This window comes from Aphis gossypii, chromosome 1 (assembly GCF_020184175.1).
Source record: "Aphis gossypii isolate Hap1 chromosome 1, ASM2018417v2, whole genome shotgun sequence".
NCBI classification, from domain to species: Eukaryota; Metazoa; Arthropoda; class Insecta; order Hemiptera; family Aphididae; genus Aphis; species Aphis gossypii.
In genome coordinates this window covers 29,143,860-29,162,212 of record NC_065530.1, presented here as the reverse complement: position 1 = coordinate 29,162,212, position 18,353 = coordinate 29,143,860, and the positions used below count along the sequence as shown (strand labels likewise).

At 23.4% G+C, this 18,353-nt stretch overlaps 1 protein-coding gene across 4 annotated transcripts in view; it reads left to right on the top strand.

The window, feature by feature from the left end:
* Positions 1 to 18,353, top strand: part of LOC114132429 (uncharacterized) — a 127,464-nt gene that overhangs the window by 8,240 nt on the left and 100,871 nt on the right. For all 4 annotated transcript variants that reach the window (XR_003593051.2, XM_027997893.2, XM_027997890.2 and 1 more), the window contains exon 2: positions 13,811 to 13,960. Coding sequence is in view for 3 of the 4 variants with exons in the window: in XM_027997893.2 (XP_027853694.1) it covers positions 13,886 to 13,960 (75 nt within the window). In the remaining variant the exon portion in view is untranslated. The remainder of the gene's footprint in view (positions 1 to 13,810; positions 13,961 to 18,353) is intronic.

Genomic DNA, 18,353 nt, shown 5'->3' with positions numbered 1-18,353 from the left:
AATTTTTAGTATGAATATTGTCATTTTATCATTAAAATATGGTAAATAGATATTATCTATGTATCAAACATTTAGTCTCATTAATTCATAATTTTATTCTTTTGCTTACCAAGTACGAAATACGTAGTCATTTCCGTTCCAACCAATTGTATTTTACTGTACAATATGACAATTTTATTATTATTAAGTTTATGTGGCTATAGGTAAGGTTATCTTTTATGCAATTGTAAAAAGTGTATACTAATTACTAATAATTACCTACATAACTATTGACTGAAACCAAAATATCGATATCATAGATAAAAAATGAAAAATTGATCTGCTCATAGGTTACGAATTACCTTATCATTGAATGGACCGCTGTAATTGATGTGTTAAATGAATTTAAATTCAATGATAAATCATTGCAAACGGAAATGAGTTACGGATAGTAAAATTAAAGATTTTTCTTTTTACGTCGTTGGTTTTTTGAAATATACACGTTTTTTAAATGTGAATCGGAAATTACCAGAGAAGAATAAAAATTGATTTCATTGTAAAATAGAAAAAAAATAAGTAGAATTATTGATGCAATTTGAAAAATCTCTTATGGTTTATCACACTGATAAAAAATATTGAAATTTAATTTATTTGACTCTTTTGTAGATATTTATCGCTAAAATATGTTTAGAAAAATTGTTTTGAGTGTATTATTATAATATAATATAATGACAATTTTTTTCTATATTTTTTATATATGCTTATGCACTTTGATGATTAAAAATTATGATAATAATAATAATGTCGTAAATTTAAAAAAAATTGAATGTATCTTGAAGAAAAAATGTATTTCTATATTATTTAATGCATTTGTATATTTGTTTATTAGGTATATAATATATAGTATTATATTTAACGAGTATATGACCTAACATAATGCAACTTGACATGACTTGGGGCTTAACATTAATTTAAAATTAAAAAAATTTGTTGTATAGTTGACTTTTTTCATTATAAAATTCCAATTTTTTTTATTGTTAAGTAATTGATAGTATTTGAATTGTTATTTATCATTCGTAAGCTTTATCTGCGTAAAAATATTATACTATTAATATAAAAAAATAAACTCTTACTACATTTTTCGCACGATTTAAGTCTTAAAGTGTTATACAAATTAATAAATAATAGGTAGAACTGAACAGAAGGTATTCCTAACGGGTTTTTTCCCATAATAAAAATGCTTTGTAAAAACGAATTTACTTTTCTCATTCCTATTTGATAAGAAGTGTGCATTAAATAAATATTTTTGTAAAGCTCCGGATATTTTAATGAGATTACTTTTAAATTATTCAAATGATGGCTCATGGAATAAGTGCTGCAAATTACCTTTTACTTATAGATACATAAATAATTTTTTCCTATATGAAATATTATTGTTGTATTATGTAACTTCTTTTACATAAAACTGTTTAAAATAAAATATACACGTTTTGTAAATTTTATTCATATTTATCAAATTTCAGTTGATCTGAATACTAATTGATTAGTATTATTTTTTATTCATTAAGTGACAGTTTGAAAACTAATCTAATATTTTAGCCTACAAACTACCTACCACATATGTTTACATCAAAAACAGATTTAAAAATAAATTAGTTCTGTTTACAACTGCTAACTCATATGATAATGTCAAATTACATTGCAGCGAGATTCGTGACATTTACGACGCTAACGCTTTTAAACTCTTGTATACGTCTATCAATAGTACACTTGTAATTAAACAATTTGTTTTAACGTAATTGAAAAAATAAAAAAACAGTAGGTACTTTAAAAAAGAATATTTTATGTGTTATTTTTCACACATTTAAAAGAATCGCAATTAATGAAAATTGTATATTATCAATATTAATTATCCAATAATATTCAAGATTGAAGTTTAAGATAGAGACAAAAATGTACTGTTGAAATCGCAAGGATTCAAAATGATGTCATGTACCCTCCATAAATCATGGAGGTATTATAGTTTGATCGTCCGTGAGTCAAATAATTAATGAATAAATGCAAATGATAAAAAAAACATAATTATACACTGCAATGAATTTTAATTTACTAATGCAACAATATGCGCATCTCATATTTATTCATTTGATTCATAAAGACGATGACTAGAACAATATAATAATATATAAGTATAACAATGTAAAATAGTTTTAACAAATTGTGTATGCTGTGATTGGATTCTTGTAATACCATCGTAATTTCGTATCCATACTGTAGAATATAATGTTTTATTTTATAATTGTACACTATGTAAAGTAGAGTTATTTAAAAAAAGCACAAGTGATTTTAGAATTAACATTAGAAAAAAAAAACAAACAAACATTAAAATAGGTAAAATTACATTAATATAATGTAATATTATATTATATAGGTAGTGCGTATCGTATAGTATAGTAGTGATGTTAAATTTTAGTAATTTAAAATTTATATATTATAAATATATTTTCTTATTTATTTTTAATTTGTTAATTAATTTATTTTTTTATTTTTTTTGTAATAATTTTTAAGTGAAACCTTAACACGTATACTTTTGATGAAAGAATTTTTAAAATTTTACCAAATATAATATCTAATAGAATACGGGCACACAGCATAGTGGCATTATATAATGCTCTATATCTATGATGTATTTAATTATATTTGTATTGAATATTTTAGAGAAATATTTTCAAATATAAATTTTCTATGGTATAATATAACGTCACTACATAATAATATTGTACAATTTATATGTTTGCCTATAGCCCGACTACATAGACGGCGACTAAAACATGTCTTGAATATACGCATCCCCTCGTGGGAATCACTATACCATCATAGTATTTTTCCTTTCCGTATAGCATGTTCCCTTTAAGCCAAACAGATAAAGCTCAGCGATAAATTATCCGCACATGCAGTCCGTTGTTATAAAGTGAAAGAAAAACGACCCTGAATCACGCCAACGAGCTCAGTAGAGATGTGCGAAACGGATATGTGTTGTATTTAAAGTACTTATATATATATATATTTATATTAGTAGCTACCTACATAACATGTAGATGGCTAATATTTATTTTTGGCTAATGTTTGTACGTGTTAAAAAACGCATTTTGGTCGTTTATTATTTTTTGTTCTGGCCGAATTTGTTGACATTATTTCCAACATATTTGCAAAGAAAAAATAAATATGCCTAAAATTATTTTTGAATTATACAAAGTAATAATTTTTAACCCCCCAAAAAATGTTTACCGAGTATATGGTTATTTTAAAGTTTCTAATAAATATTGTGGTCTATTTAATAGGGATTTAAAAGTATTTGTTCAATTACTACTTTTATAAATACCTTCTCCGTATTATATTTAAAGAATGTGAATATTAACAACTTTATGATTCTATAATTAAATAATAAAATATAACTCAACATTCAGCATTTAAAATAGAAATTAGTTTTGGTGGTTTGCACGATAACCTAAAAAAATTAATATACAGATCATTCTAAAAATAACATCATAACAAAAACGCCTATATACATATATAATATAATATATACCTACTTTTTACATTTATTTTCAACGGGTTAAATTCCTTATTATTAATAATTCATTGATTGTTAAAAGAAATAACAAATGATACTTATAATAATCGTTAATAGTGTATTATTGTGTTATATGTGCGAATGATATCCGTTAGTATATAATGTGTATATTAAATTATGACGTTGAAATGTTTGATAAAAAAAAAAAAAAAAATCCAGGTTATATAGTATGTTGGTCATTTAAATTAGAGATTGTTGAAATTAACGCTTATTACTAATATAATATAATATAATGTATATTATGCTATCATTACTATGTTAAATCATATTTAAAATCATTTTATTCTGCGATTAGTTGATGTAGTGGAATGATTTCAGGCTAAATTAAAAATTGTCATTTATATTTCAAATTAAGAATTTACGTTTATTTATTGAATTCAATGAGATAAGGCACACATGTAAAATTCATTTAAATAAAACACACACACAAATGAATAATTATTTAACAGACAATTTTTATAATTTTTCGGATTCTTATAGTATTAAGTTTTAATTTTTCTGAAATAATTTCAAGGGATTTAAATAGTTAGTTATCTGATTGCATCTTTAAGCGAATAAATGTGCGTTGATTTCTTTGATACTACAAAATTAATTTTATTAATAATTTTTTACTTTCCATTTTTATTTATAAATACAAATTTACTTATATTTTATATAATAATATAATGTTATTGGGTAATATTTCCTTTACATTTAACATTTATTATAATATTGTAATTAGCATTGCATTGTAATGTGTACCTAAACTTAGTTTTTTTTTGTTTTGGACGTGTTTTATCTTAATTTTCTGAAGAATATGTATTTTATTTTCGTATTTTCTATTGTGTGTTTTTAAGGGATTATTTATTTTACTAACAAGCTGTGGATTCTTATTTTCATAAATGTCTAGTTAATTTATCGATTGCAATTTTAAACGTAATTTATAGTTCAAAATATATTAGCCAACCTGTTTTCTAAAATCAATTAATAGACCGAGTTACCAAAGAACTTCAAACATAAAATATGTGACCTCGATGGCTCGATAGAAAGACGTTTTGGAATACTTAAATCAAGGTCATATTGTCTATGACCAATCGCAACCATTCATTCCCATTTCCCCACTCTATAAGAAGTATAAGGGTACATGGTTCTTTTTTAAACTTAAGTACACACACAAATAGAAGTGGTATATGACTTTCACTTCGATAGGCCATATAATCTGTTTTTAATATTGGATCATTTAACTGATTTTTGATCATGTTTAAGGGTTGTGGCCCTTAATTTGTAGCTTAAGATAGGTATGATTTTGTGGATTTTTTGGATAGGCGTGATTTTACTTTTATTGATTTAATTGTTTATAAATTGTGTCAAACGGATACTGTTTTTCAAAGGAAGCTAATTTTATATGAAATCTTAAATTTTCAAATTTTTCATTCTTATTTCGAATGAATTTTGTAGTAAAATAATTATTTAATACTACATTGGCATTTGCATAATTGTTTTGTGAATTAGGAAATACTATTTTATTTATTTATTAACTTAGCAAAGCCATACTAGGAAAATTATCTTAAACGATGTACCTAATCTTAATGCAGGTTCCTGATTTCTAAAAATATTGTTTATAAAGAATAAATTTACTACTTTTAAAAATAAATTATTACTATCTATATAAGTTACTTCTAAAAAGTTTATGGACTTTTAAGATTCAACTAAAAAATGCAGTCTAAACAAAATTCAAGCTTTCCAACATAATGTTATACTTCTTAAAATTACTAATGCACTATTATTTATTTCTAATCTTACCCATAAAGATATTGTTATTAAAACAATAATCGTAGTTGAAGTACATACAGTTTGTATAAACGTTTCTTTACTTGATTATAAAACCATGAATATTGTCTAATTAAAAGTAAACATATTCTGTCATTGCCAAGAAATCCTCGTCGTAGACTTAAAAGAAAATGGTGTAGAGACCTTCTAACGTAATTATCTAATACAAACCCTAAGCCAAGTGTGGGCCGCTCCTTAATCGTGTAACCCCAATATTGTTTTTATCTCCTATCTCACATCATAATATACTTAGGTACATACATATATTGTGCTTAATAGTATAAATTGTACATTGCATTTGAAAATATATTTATTTAAAAAAAAAATGCATACATTTAGATCAAAATTAATTATAAATAGTCATATAATTTGTATAAAAATAATTGTTTGAAAACCTAATATAATCATTTTATTGTATCATAAATTGTAATATGAATTTGTTGAAATATTGTCTATTTATTACAACTAAAATTAAATCAAAGTAATACTTTTTTTTTTTTTTGAAAAAATATTAGGTTATATAATGTAATGTATTTTTATATTCGTACATAATATTTATTTATTTCGATTATCTTTGGTCAATGTTTTTCATGTTTAATAGCATAGTAAACTATTTGAGTATATTATTCTCGTTTTTAGTTTATTTATAATATTTATTTTCAATAGTTACTATTCTTCTTTTAGACAATTTATCCTTCTCCGTGGGTGGTACACTTAAACGACGTTCAAATAAATACTTGCTAGGCGATGTACTTACGAGAATATAATTCCAATAGCTACTGTTTTCTTGTATGATTTTAGGATTCGGATTTATAAAAATATAAAAATATACAAACTAAAGTTATTGCTGATGTATGAAAACATATTCATAAAAGTGTTGTAAAATGTATAATTTTTAATTCAAATAAGATGTAATACATTATTCATGTAATAAATTATTTTTTATAATTAGATGAGTAATTAAAAAAAAAAAAAAAAAACAACAGAGATTAATTTATATAATGACCGACACGAAAAAAAAATTAAATTTAAAGTCACATAATTTATATTTATGTATTGTTTTAACATGATTCTGAACAGTATCATTGCTATATTAATATATTATAATAACATTTGTACGAGACATTATTATTCGTGATTCCATTATATACACTGAAATTTAACCAAGTCACTGCTATAATTTAAGATAAGTGAGTAGCATTCTGATTAGAAATTCAGAAATGCAGTATGATTATGCTTTATCACATTCCTATTTATTAAGATTTTAAGCAATATAACACTAAAAAATTGTTTAAATTAATCTTTTTTTGTACCCTAGAATGTTCTTCACATTATTTGCAGTATTTTTATCTGTTTGTCACCCTAACGTCATGAGAGAGTCATTACAAGTTAATTAAGTATACCTATTTTACACATTGGTTCTCAATATATACTCGGAATAATCATTAATCAACAGTAAAGGGAAATGAGAATTACCTTATGTTTATCAGTAGTATAAGTTACTACTTATTTTTCATGCAGCAATATTTTACGAACGCTTAAAAATTAAGTCTTTACGACTTAATATTTTCTGTTGTATATAATTTTAAAAGAGTAATGAAATGTTTAAAAATGTATATCGAAAATGAAAAAGTATAACTGAATTTAGTCTCTACCTGCAATTTATTTATGTTTCATCAGAGTTCACAATATATTTTTTTTAATATATTAATTTTTATTACCTAACTTAAAACACACTTTATAATCATTGGTTGAAATATTTTTGGTACATGTCTAAAAATATGCTGAGTGTTTTAAGGAAAATAAAAAATAGAACCTACATAGTGTAATTTGGAAATGGTAAATTGCTTCTTCGCCTTCTTCGTAACTACGGACTGTTAAAAATATATTAATGTCAGAAAAGAATTTTCCGAACGTAAATGTGTACTAGTTGTATTAACACGTTGAACACTACATTTATTCAAGCGATATAAGAAGAATTAATAGGGTAAATGTTAACATTTCACCCAGAAACCCTAATGAAGGTAAATAGTTGTAAAGTTTATGTTTCGTTTTGTAAACCTTGACAATAAAGGGTTTAATGCGAATGCTTTCTCTACTATGGTTAAAATATTTGAGTTGCAGGTTTCAGCATAACATAAATTACAAGTCGATCTTTGATTACACGATTTAATGAAATTAAAAGTCAAACTTAAAAACATTCTGAAAAATATTGTTTAGCTTGTTTACTTTCCTTTTATTATTTTTGAGTTTGGGAATAAACAGTTATAATTATTCTATACCATAAAAGTTTGCAAACTCGTTAAAAGCTGCAAGCAATTAATGTCATTCAAATCATTTTTGTTCAGTGCAATGTGTGAAAATGCCAAGGCTTTTAAATTATGATTTAAACTCATCATCTATCAGGCTTTTTATTTTATTATCATTATTTTTATTTTTATTTTTTGTAAACAAAATGTTATTTCAATTTTAATACATGGTTTGCGTATAATACATTTTAGTATAATATTTTACTGAATGGAATAGTGTTGTTAAAAGCAAAAAAATTAATTTAAAACATGAATCAAGACATCACTGATAGGTAGTTTATTTATACATTTTTGTTCGTAATTAATAATTGATTAAAATCATAAGCAAAACATTAAATTCGTGATGATTTTATATTGTAACAATAAATGGCACAATTAATAAGCATACTTACGTCATGTATTATAATTATGAAAAAATGAAAAATACATAAATATTAGAAAAAAATTAAATGACCCGTTTATAAAATCTCTAAAAATAAACATTTTTATAATACAAAGAACAGTAATCTGTTTATGATATCCTAGTTGGTTTTTTTTTGTTTGGCACAATTATTTAAACAAAATACATAGGTACATATAACTTAACCAAGTATAAAAAAAATTAAAGAGTGAATGCTTTATAATTTTTACGGATAAAAAATGTTTAAAATTGAATTATATTGTTTGATAAAATTAATAAAATATAAATATTTTATTTAATTACTCGTATAACGAATGTTATAACTTATTTTCAGCTAACAATTTTTGGAATAGTAAGAGACAGTATTTTTTTATTTATCGTTATGATGATTAATTTATTACTCATATTATAATTCTAGTTATTTAAAAAATGTTATCTAAAACATGCTACTTTTTGAATTGAAATTTTCAATTTCGAGTGTTGTGATTAGTAATTAATGTATATTGTATTGATTGATTTTATAATGATGCGTGTTCCTTTTTTTTATTAATAAAAACTTTTTATAGTAAAAAAAAAAAAATGCTTCAATTTTCAAGTTCAGCAGGTTAATTTAGCTTGGGACTTTAGAATGTTTATGTAAAAAATATTTAAAACTGTAATTGGAAAAAACGAAAAAAAAAATAATATGGTAAAGTAGAATTATTTTTTGAAAACTTGCAATTTTTGAAAGACAATTTTCTTATTTTGTTGTAATGAATAACCATAGACGCTTGAAATCTTGAAATTTTTGATAAATATTTATGCAAACATTTTCTTAACATAAACAATGAAACATGAAACAATATAAAATTTCCACTCAACATAGTGATAATCTAATATTTTCTAATTTTTATTTTTTAGTTTCAAAGCGTTTTTTTTATATTAGATATTGTTTTTAAAATGTAATTTATACTTTAAAAAGTTGTTCCGCTCGAGATGTTCTCACTAAACTATTACTTTCTTATAAATAATTAAAAATGTATTCAATCTAGTTTGATTACAATTCAGTTACTGTTTGACATTACGTTCGCAGTGACATAAAATATTAAAATGAGTTATGATAATATCAACATTTATGAAATGTAATATTTTGTATTCTCATTACTTATAACTAGTTTTTTAATTTAAAAACTAAAAATAGAATAAAAAAATACATAAATTACATTGTTAAATTTATATAGAATGCATGATATAGATCAATTCATATTAATATTAAGAATAATAACAAATTTAAAATATATTTATTTATTCTGAAAATACATTTTAAACGTATTTGTAGTATAGAACCAACAAGTGTTAATGTGACGATCTCAATACAACTTTAACTCATCATAATATTGAAATAAATGTAAATGCTTATTTATAGACATTAAATTAAAAATTAAATACAAATATCAATAATTATATTTTATAATCGTACTATAATATCTCGTACTTAGTTTTATACGTGCCAATAAGTGCAGCACCCAATTATTTCACATACATTCCCATAAATCTTTAAAAAAATAGAATTCTAGAAGCAAACACCTTCATATGCAGAAGTGCTACAATAAATACAGGTTATAAACGACGTCTGTTTTATATAATTACGTTAAGTTATTTTAAACTTTTTAAGTTTATAAAAACTAACATCCCAAACATGCTTTCAAATCATTAGCTATTAATATATGTTAGGTGAATAAGTATTTATATAGTATTTATAAGATATTTTGAATATACCAATATAAAGAATATTTACATTTGAGTGATAAAGTATATATATATATTTTTTAATTATTTACTGTATTATAATTTATTATGATCAAACGATGAAATTTGTGTGTATTCAGAAAATTAATAAAATTATAACATTATAAATTCAAATTATTATCATAAAACAAAAAGTAAAAACTTCTATAATATTATAATTAAATATTAATGACTGTTGTTCAGTGAGTGATAGCTTATAAAAATAAAAAATACTATATTGCCAAAGTATTACATTTTCAAAGAATAAATTACATAAATAATTTATGTACTATGTGTTTTCAACATTGTTATAAGCGCGGTGTAGATGGCATGAGTTAATTCTTAATTTGAACTAAATTAAGTGGATGTTATACTTCATAATAAGATTTCGTGTTATATACGCCCAATCATTTTACACATCGTTCAATTATTTTTAAATTTTAATTCGATTGTAACACTCGTTTGCTCTTTTAATAATATGCAAACAAATATTACTGTCAAATTCAATTACCATTTAAAATGGCTCATAACATACATGCACAGCCCATGAGTAGGTCCATATCTTATAAAAATATAGTGTAGTATAATTGTTATTAATTGAACTAAATAACTTATGTATGTAAAAACGTTTATTATACTTATTTAAATAAAATTCCAGTAAATTTTTGAATGATTTGAACTTATAAATTTATATTTCTTGAACTTAATAGTATGTTTTATTTTAAACGGTTATTGAGTTATGGTTATAGACAACTTTTATAATAATTCTAAACTTTATTTTTAACATAATTTTTATTTTGAATACATTTTATTTTGTTTCATGGTGCTATTTTCTTTCTTCAACGACCAATCAAACTAACCAATTTTCGACAGAACTATTTTCTACACAGATAGCCTTTAGTGCATAGACACTATATATATATGGAAGACTTTTCTATTATTGTTGGCTTACCACTTTAGCTTCCTTATACAATTATGTTTTATATTATAGATTATATATATAACATTTATATGTGTCATGACTTCGGGAGTCCGCGTATTTATCTATGATTTTAACAATTTATTTTTCAATACTACCTACAACGCTTTTAAAATTAATCGTGCTTTTTCTCTCAAAAAATATAGTTTAGGTCAAAACTTTATTTGAAGTCTTTGTCAGAAATCACTAATCTACCATCGTCACTTTTTATTTTATTTATTTGTATTATAACTGACAGATTTATTTGAAGTTTTAATGGTACAAAAGCTCTTTTTTATTTTTATTTTATCTATAACTATTTTTGGTTTAATTCTTTTTCAAATACATTATTTTATTTTAAATATCGAGTTTATTCATAATATTACAGCACTAATGTACAAAAACAAAATGATAACGAATTCGTTTTTATTTTTCAAAGCACGAGTTAATACGTATATTGTATTACGTTATCACTTATTTTGATTTAATAATTAATACTATTTTAGTTGTATAGCACTTCACTAATATAATTTAAAATGTAAAACTATTTTTATTAGTAATTTATCATAATATAAGTATCGCAACTTAATTAAATTCATATTGTTTATCATGACGTGATAATGAGATATAATCACTATACTAATATTAGAATCAAAGTATATTATTGATATTAAAATAATTAAGTTAACTATAATAGTAATAAATTTTAACCTTTAACTATTCATTAGGTTGTAGATAAAAATTTATAAATATAATATTTTAATATTATAATATCGATTTATACTTTTTTAATATCACGTGTACATAAATTAAAATGATAACTTTACTCTAAAAATTTTAATAATTTGAGTTAATCTATAAAAAATTGTAAATATTTAGATGAATAAATATTCCACCATGCATTGGTTGTATGAAAAAAATTAGTTTTGTAACGAAATGTTGACACTGTGTTCAAGTTAAAAGTTAATACCTACTAATTCTATCATCACCAGCCACCGTCAATTATAGTTAGATAGATAACACCAGTACTGAGTACATCATTTTACATGTATACATATATGATTATACAATTAGGGATCACTTGTGCACGAGCTACGTTAACTAGACAATCACCTGGTCCCCTTTGTATTATTAAATTTAAATGTATTTATAGTAAAATGTATACACTATACTCTAATACTATTTAATTAATATTTTCCAATTTGGGAGGCTAGTGTTTGATGATCTTAGAAGCATTCATTCAATTTAATTGTTTTAAAATGTAACTTATCGCATAATTACTGGTATACAACGGACCAAGCTCTACATTTAATACTAACCCCTTAATTGAAACTATGTCTCCAAATTGTATCATTGACGAGTGATGATCTATTTCGTAGGTTAAAAAGAAACTAGAATTGTGATTATCCTGAAAAAAGAATAGGTTTAAAATTGTTTTCTCTCTTCTGTATCTATATAATACATTGGCATCTCAAACGTAAAGTATCAATTAGACCAAACATATTTAATAGATGAATAAACAGGCCATACGAAAACTTTTAATTACAATTTATAATAATTTTCACTAGGAAAAAACATACACATTATAAGTTTAAATAGTATTATTTATTTCGAAATACATCTTTTGAAATAGTTTCACTTAATATTTCATTGATCCTAGATAGTCAGGTTCACAAAAAAATTTCGAGGCCAGGTGTTGAACATGCTCTATACTTGTGTAAGGAGTGTTATTAATAAGTTGATTTTCTCTATTCACATCATGAATGTATTTTTATATTATAATAACTTATTGTAAATGTAAGTATACATTGTTTTTCTTCTTTCAAATAATAAAACAAAGTACAACATAATATATAAATATAAATTCTATTGTTTGATAAAATTTTTGGGCGGTGAATAGATCTTATTGTGAACTTGGGTATCGTTTCTTCCGAGACTAGTAATGGTAGGGTTTTTTTAAAATTGTTTTTAATACTTAGTGTCTTCGTGAAAATTAACCGTTCCGACCTTCACTGCTTGATGATTGACTATAAATGGTTCTCTCAAGAGAAAATATCGTCCACGTCTTATAATAGCAAATCTGGTCTTGGGAATTTAACATATACCTTAAATAATTTTATGAGTTGTAGAAAATTATGAGTAATAATTTAAAATCAATTTTTCTTATCGGAAGGTAAAAAATAAACTATTAAACTGAAATCTACGCTATATAAATATATGAAAACTATATACATATCACGAAATTTTTATTTTATAATTTATGTAATTTTAAAATATTTTAAACCAAAACTATTGCACGAGTAAAAAAATATTATACTTATTAATATTACGCTTTTGAATTTTTTGTATACTATGAAATAATATATTATTAGTCAAGCTGTAAATTATTGTAATGTTAATTTCTGTTTATTTATATATACTATACGTAAACAATATAATATGACTATTTAAGTCCACCCATACATATTTGAGGTAGTCACCTGAAAGTTGAGAGGTTTTAAGAGGCACTTAAACAAAGTTAAAACACTTAAGCTAAAAAAAATATCAATGATTAAAAGTGATTTTTTTATTAAAAGTTTAAATTAATGTATGAAAGTACAAAATTAAATATCAACATCGATTTTCAAAAATTCAAAAAAAAAAAACAATTTAATTTTACATTAAACACTGGGACTAAATTATAATAATAAAGCTAGCAATGGAAATAAAATTTAAATAATAACTATTAAATAGATTAGGTATCAAACACTATATTATATTATTACAACAAAAATGTAAAAATATTATTTGAGCTTTGTAATGAGTTGAAGTAATTTTTATTAAAATTACTTAAGTAAAAAATTTAGATTATTTCATTTTTGACATTCCTTGTTTATTTTTGCATATAATTACTGAATATAGTAGAATATTTGTATAAATTATAAAATATTTTAAAATTTTTATTTTTGTTTTAGAGAATCAGTTCAGCTTGGAATGATGTTTAACCACAGTATATTTTAAAGGAAACAAATTGTTTTTTACGTTATACTATGGCCATTCTCCAATCTTGCTGTTGTTTTCAATCTCTTAGAACGGGATGTTATGCCAGCGTCATTTATGCAATGGTGAGTACATTAAGATTAATTTTAAAAGTAAGAAGGAGTAAAATATAAAGATCTAAATAAATTTCACCTGGATCATGTTATGGGCTTTCTGCCAGACTACTAATGCACCCGAAAAATCTTAATGAAGATCTATTATGATAAAATTAGTATTCAGCGTACCAGTAAATACGCGTATGTCAATTCAATTAATGCAAATAGTTGATGGAAAATTATTTCAGATGACAGCAATAATATTGTATTAACACACAACAATAATTTTCCAACAGTTGGGCAAAAAAACCAATTAAATTTGTTTAAGATGTATATTTTTATCTTAACCAAAAACATTTATTTTTCATTTGGTTAGAAAACATTTTCATATAAAATTACATAATAGTATATTTAATTATAATATCAACATCTTATATATTATATTTTGTATTTTAATTTTGTTTATTAACCTTTGAATAATATTTTTTTAATTATAATTATTTGTAAAAAGTCAGAGTTGAATAAATCTTTTAGCAAAGAAAGTCAGTTGAAAAATAAATAAATAATTTATATTTAATTTTTGTTGAAAGTAAAACAAATCGAAATAGGAAATTATAATAATATAGCTTATTTAATATTTATCATATATTAACTACAATTAATAACTTATAAAATCTTTAGTTTTAATGTTAAAGAGTTCTCAAGAATTTTACAGTGAAATATAAAAATATAACTATGGTTAGTTAGTTAGTACCTTATTATTACAAGGCGATAAACTAAAAGTTCTTCAGATGATATCAAAAGAATGCTATGGACTTGCGACTTGCTGATACCTATAATTTATGAAAATTAGCGTGTTTTATAATATTATTATACCTGTACAATGTACTTTATAGTTTTAACTATAGAGTTAATGTTAACGAATAATAAGTTGAGTTTTTTTTATAATTTAAAATAAGTATTGATAATCTACTTACGTCGAGTTTTACAGATACTTTTTTAATACAAAGAGCAATTTATTAATATACCTAGTAAATACGTAGTATCAGATGCGGAATAACGCATAGGAAAATAAGTCATGTGACTAGGTTGATTAGTTATACATTTGGATCGTAAAATAGCTGTTATAATAGGATAAAATTGGATTTTATTTGTGAATGGCGTATAAAACACGTTGAACTATATGTTATTTGATTAGCTTTATGTAAAATTAGAGGTTTTAAGTCACTAATGTACGACGGAGAGATAATTTTTTCGGGATGAGACCACTTCGGCTGAATCATTGTTATGGAGGCTTGTCGAGTTAGCTTGGCGACAGCCATCTCAAAATTATAAGTGACGAACATATATGCGATGATTCAAGAGTCGGCCGAGCAACTGAAAAACGCAACGAGATTGATCATGGTTTTTCTTCTTAAATATTACATAAAAATATTAAAAACTCCTTATGCGTTTTAAGTGATTGCTTGGTTTTTTGTACATCAATTACATATTGAATATTATATATTAGATTTAATTTAGTTAATCGACCAAGTGTATTAATTTTTTTTAATATTATTACAACTCTATGTACGTGATAAATGATAATAATAATATGGACAGACAATTGTGTAATGATGATACTACCACAATTACGTCTTAATACTTTTCGTGGAAATCTATGAAGCGAATCACCGAGCTTATAACTTTAGGGAAAACTATAGTCAAAAATAGCCTATTATTTTAAATTTCATAATGAATGATTTGATGTATTGAAACCACAGACTATATTATCTTTATTATGAAAAGTTGCTCACTGACTTTATTATAAAAATTCGTTATCGATTTTTTATGTACATTATGAGTTAGATGTGAAAGTAAATTTTGAGCTGTTCATCGATAAAGTGTAAATTGAGTAATTAGGTTTAGATATTCACAAGGAAATTGGCCCTAGCTGAGCAATTCACTTGAAGTAAAACTATAATTAGCTTAATGGGTAAGTAAGTTAAAGTATTCCTTATTTCTGAAAGAAAATTTGTCTGCATGCAGCCGACTGGTTAAGACGGCTTCTTAGTGTTGTTCAGTGCTAGTTATATTTACATCGACTTATAGTTTAATAATAAATCATTATAACCGTTAATAAAAAAAAAATTCTTAACTCTAGCGGAGTATAATGGTTAACACATAGAAATGGAAAGGTTGACATGGTTAAAAAAAACGATTCTTCCGTAAATGTACATTGTCCATTGATCCAATAGAACAGATTCGTAAATTACAATAAATTTGGATATAATATATTTAATTTTCTGTAATGTGTTATAGGTTTTAAGTTATAATTCATATTAGCTCAGGTTATAGGTAGGTACATAGGTATACGTTATCGTCTTACACCATTTATATTTTTAACAAGTTGATTTTGCGTATATTAATAAATTAACAATTCAAACAAAAGTTAAAGCACTTGTCTATTCCAAAAAATACTTATACAAGCCCTGAGGTTATTCCTATAAGTTTTAAGCTGTTTGGTATTTTCTAAGTATACATTTTCTTTATCTTGATCATCAGCTGCTGGATTTTCTATAGTAATTATAAATATAGAATAGCACCTTTCCTCATAAATGTTTTACTCAATATGCTTTTACTTTGAATTGCGTTTTGTGTAAATTCAGATTTAAAATACTCAACACCCACTTTATTTATGACGAGTAATTTAAGTAAGAGAAATTATTATATTAATTAGTTAATAATAAATATATTAATTGCGTGATAAAAACGATGAGCCAATTAGTTGTAAGCCATTAATGGATTTATGGACTTATTAGTGTTTACTAAGAACAGTCATGATCTTACGATATGCGTTTTTATGGTGTTAAACTTTACAATATAAATTTATAGGAGTCTTCTTAAAATTAACTAACGATTCTTAATACGTTTTGAGATTGTTAAAGTTGAGATTAAATATTTTAAAAAATCATAAATACCTAGATACATGGTAATTTAAATTAAATTTGACAATTTAATTGTAGCTACTTTATTTATAAATTAAAAAACGGACTTCTTCAGTATTATTATCATTTTATTTATTTTTTGTTGTTTTAAAACCCGTACTATAACGTGTATATTGTTGTAATGTGTATATTATGTGACACGTTAAGTAAAACAACCAAACGCTGTATTACATTATAACGTCACAATGTTATATAAAAACCACTGTCTGCCAAAAATATTATGTTTATGGAAAATATAATTTTATTATTGTTACATTTCTTTTTTTGCGTTTCATTTACAGGTATATATTAAATTAATTTATTATTCCATTTAAAAATGTGTTAGCTACTAACGTGTAATGTTAAAATGTTGAAATATCAACAGTATGAAATGTATTTAGTATAATATGATATATTATATAAATATAACAACATTTTAATGAAAAATTCATAGTAATTAAGAATATAATTAAATTGTTTTTCAATTATTTATTTGTTTTATTAATTGAATTACGTCATTGATATTCATATTTTTGGAGTATAGACCTTTTTATAAAAAACTCATTTACCGTTTTATATTTTTTGCATTTTAAAAGGTGCAAGTATTTTGTCTTCATCACTACTACTTAAGCTTTTAATATTTTCTTTTTAAAACGTTTTATCGTGTTAATACTTTTTTTAAGTCTTCAGTTTTAATCATTGGTTTCATTTCATAATAATTATCATTTGCACATATTGTTTATTAGAATGTTTTATGTAGTTTTAAGTAACAATGTATTATATATAATATATATTTTATAAAATGTATGAATTTATATTATTTTTAATTTCTAATAGAAAAAAATTCAATTTATTTTTTGTTTTAAAGTAAAATTAATTATGCACCTATTTTGAATTCCAATTTAATAATAAGACTTAATAACTAATACATAAAATATTTTTACATATTATTTTAATGATTTTATATTTATTATAATAGAAGTGTATTATTCAATTAATTTAAAATATAGTTAATAATAAATAAAATTGATAATAAAAAATTATATTAAGAAAAATTAATATTCATTAATAAAAATTAGTCGAATGTGTTTAGTGATACGTTATAATGTAATAAATAATGATTCCTTAGTTCTAGAAGGTTTCACTTCATTTAGTTCCAAGTGAAAAGTGTATGTAGAACCATTAATGTTCAGTTGGGGTGTCCTGAAAACGAAACGGATTTAATAACGTCGATAGCTGGAAGCATTCGTGCACTTTCACAACTTAAAAGGGCTTTCGAATCCAATTATATATGACCTGAATATTCATTGACTGTCCCTTGCTGAGAAAATAATATTTTTTAAATATTTTTTATCCTGACAGGTTAAACATCTCTAACTATTTTTTTAAAATTTAAATTTTTTTTGTAAAAATCTATTACTCTTTTGTACTTGTTATTAGATAAAAATAAAATAAAA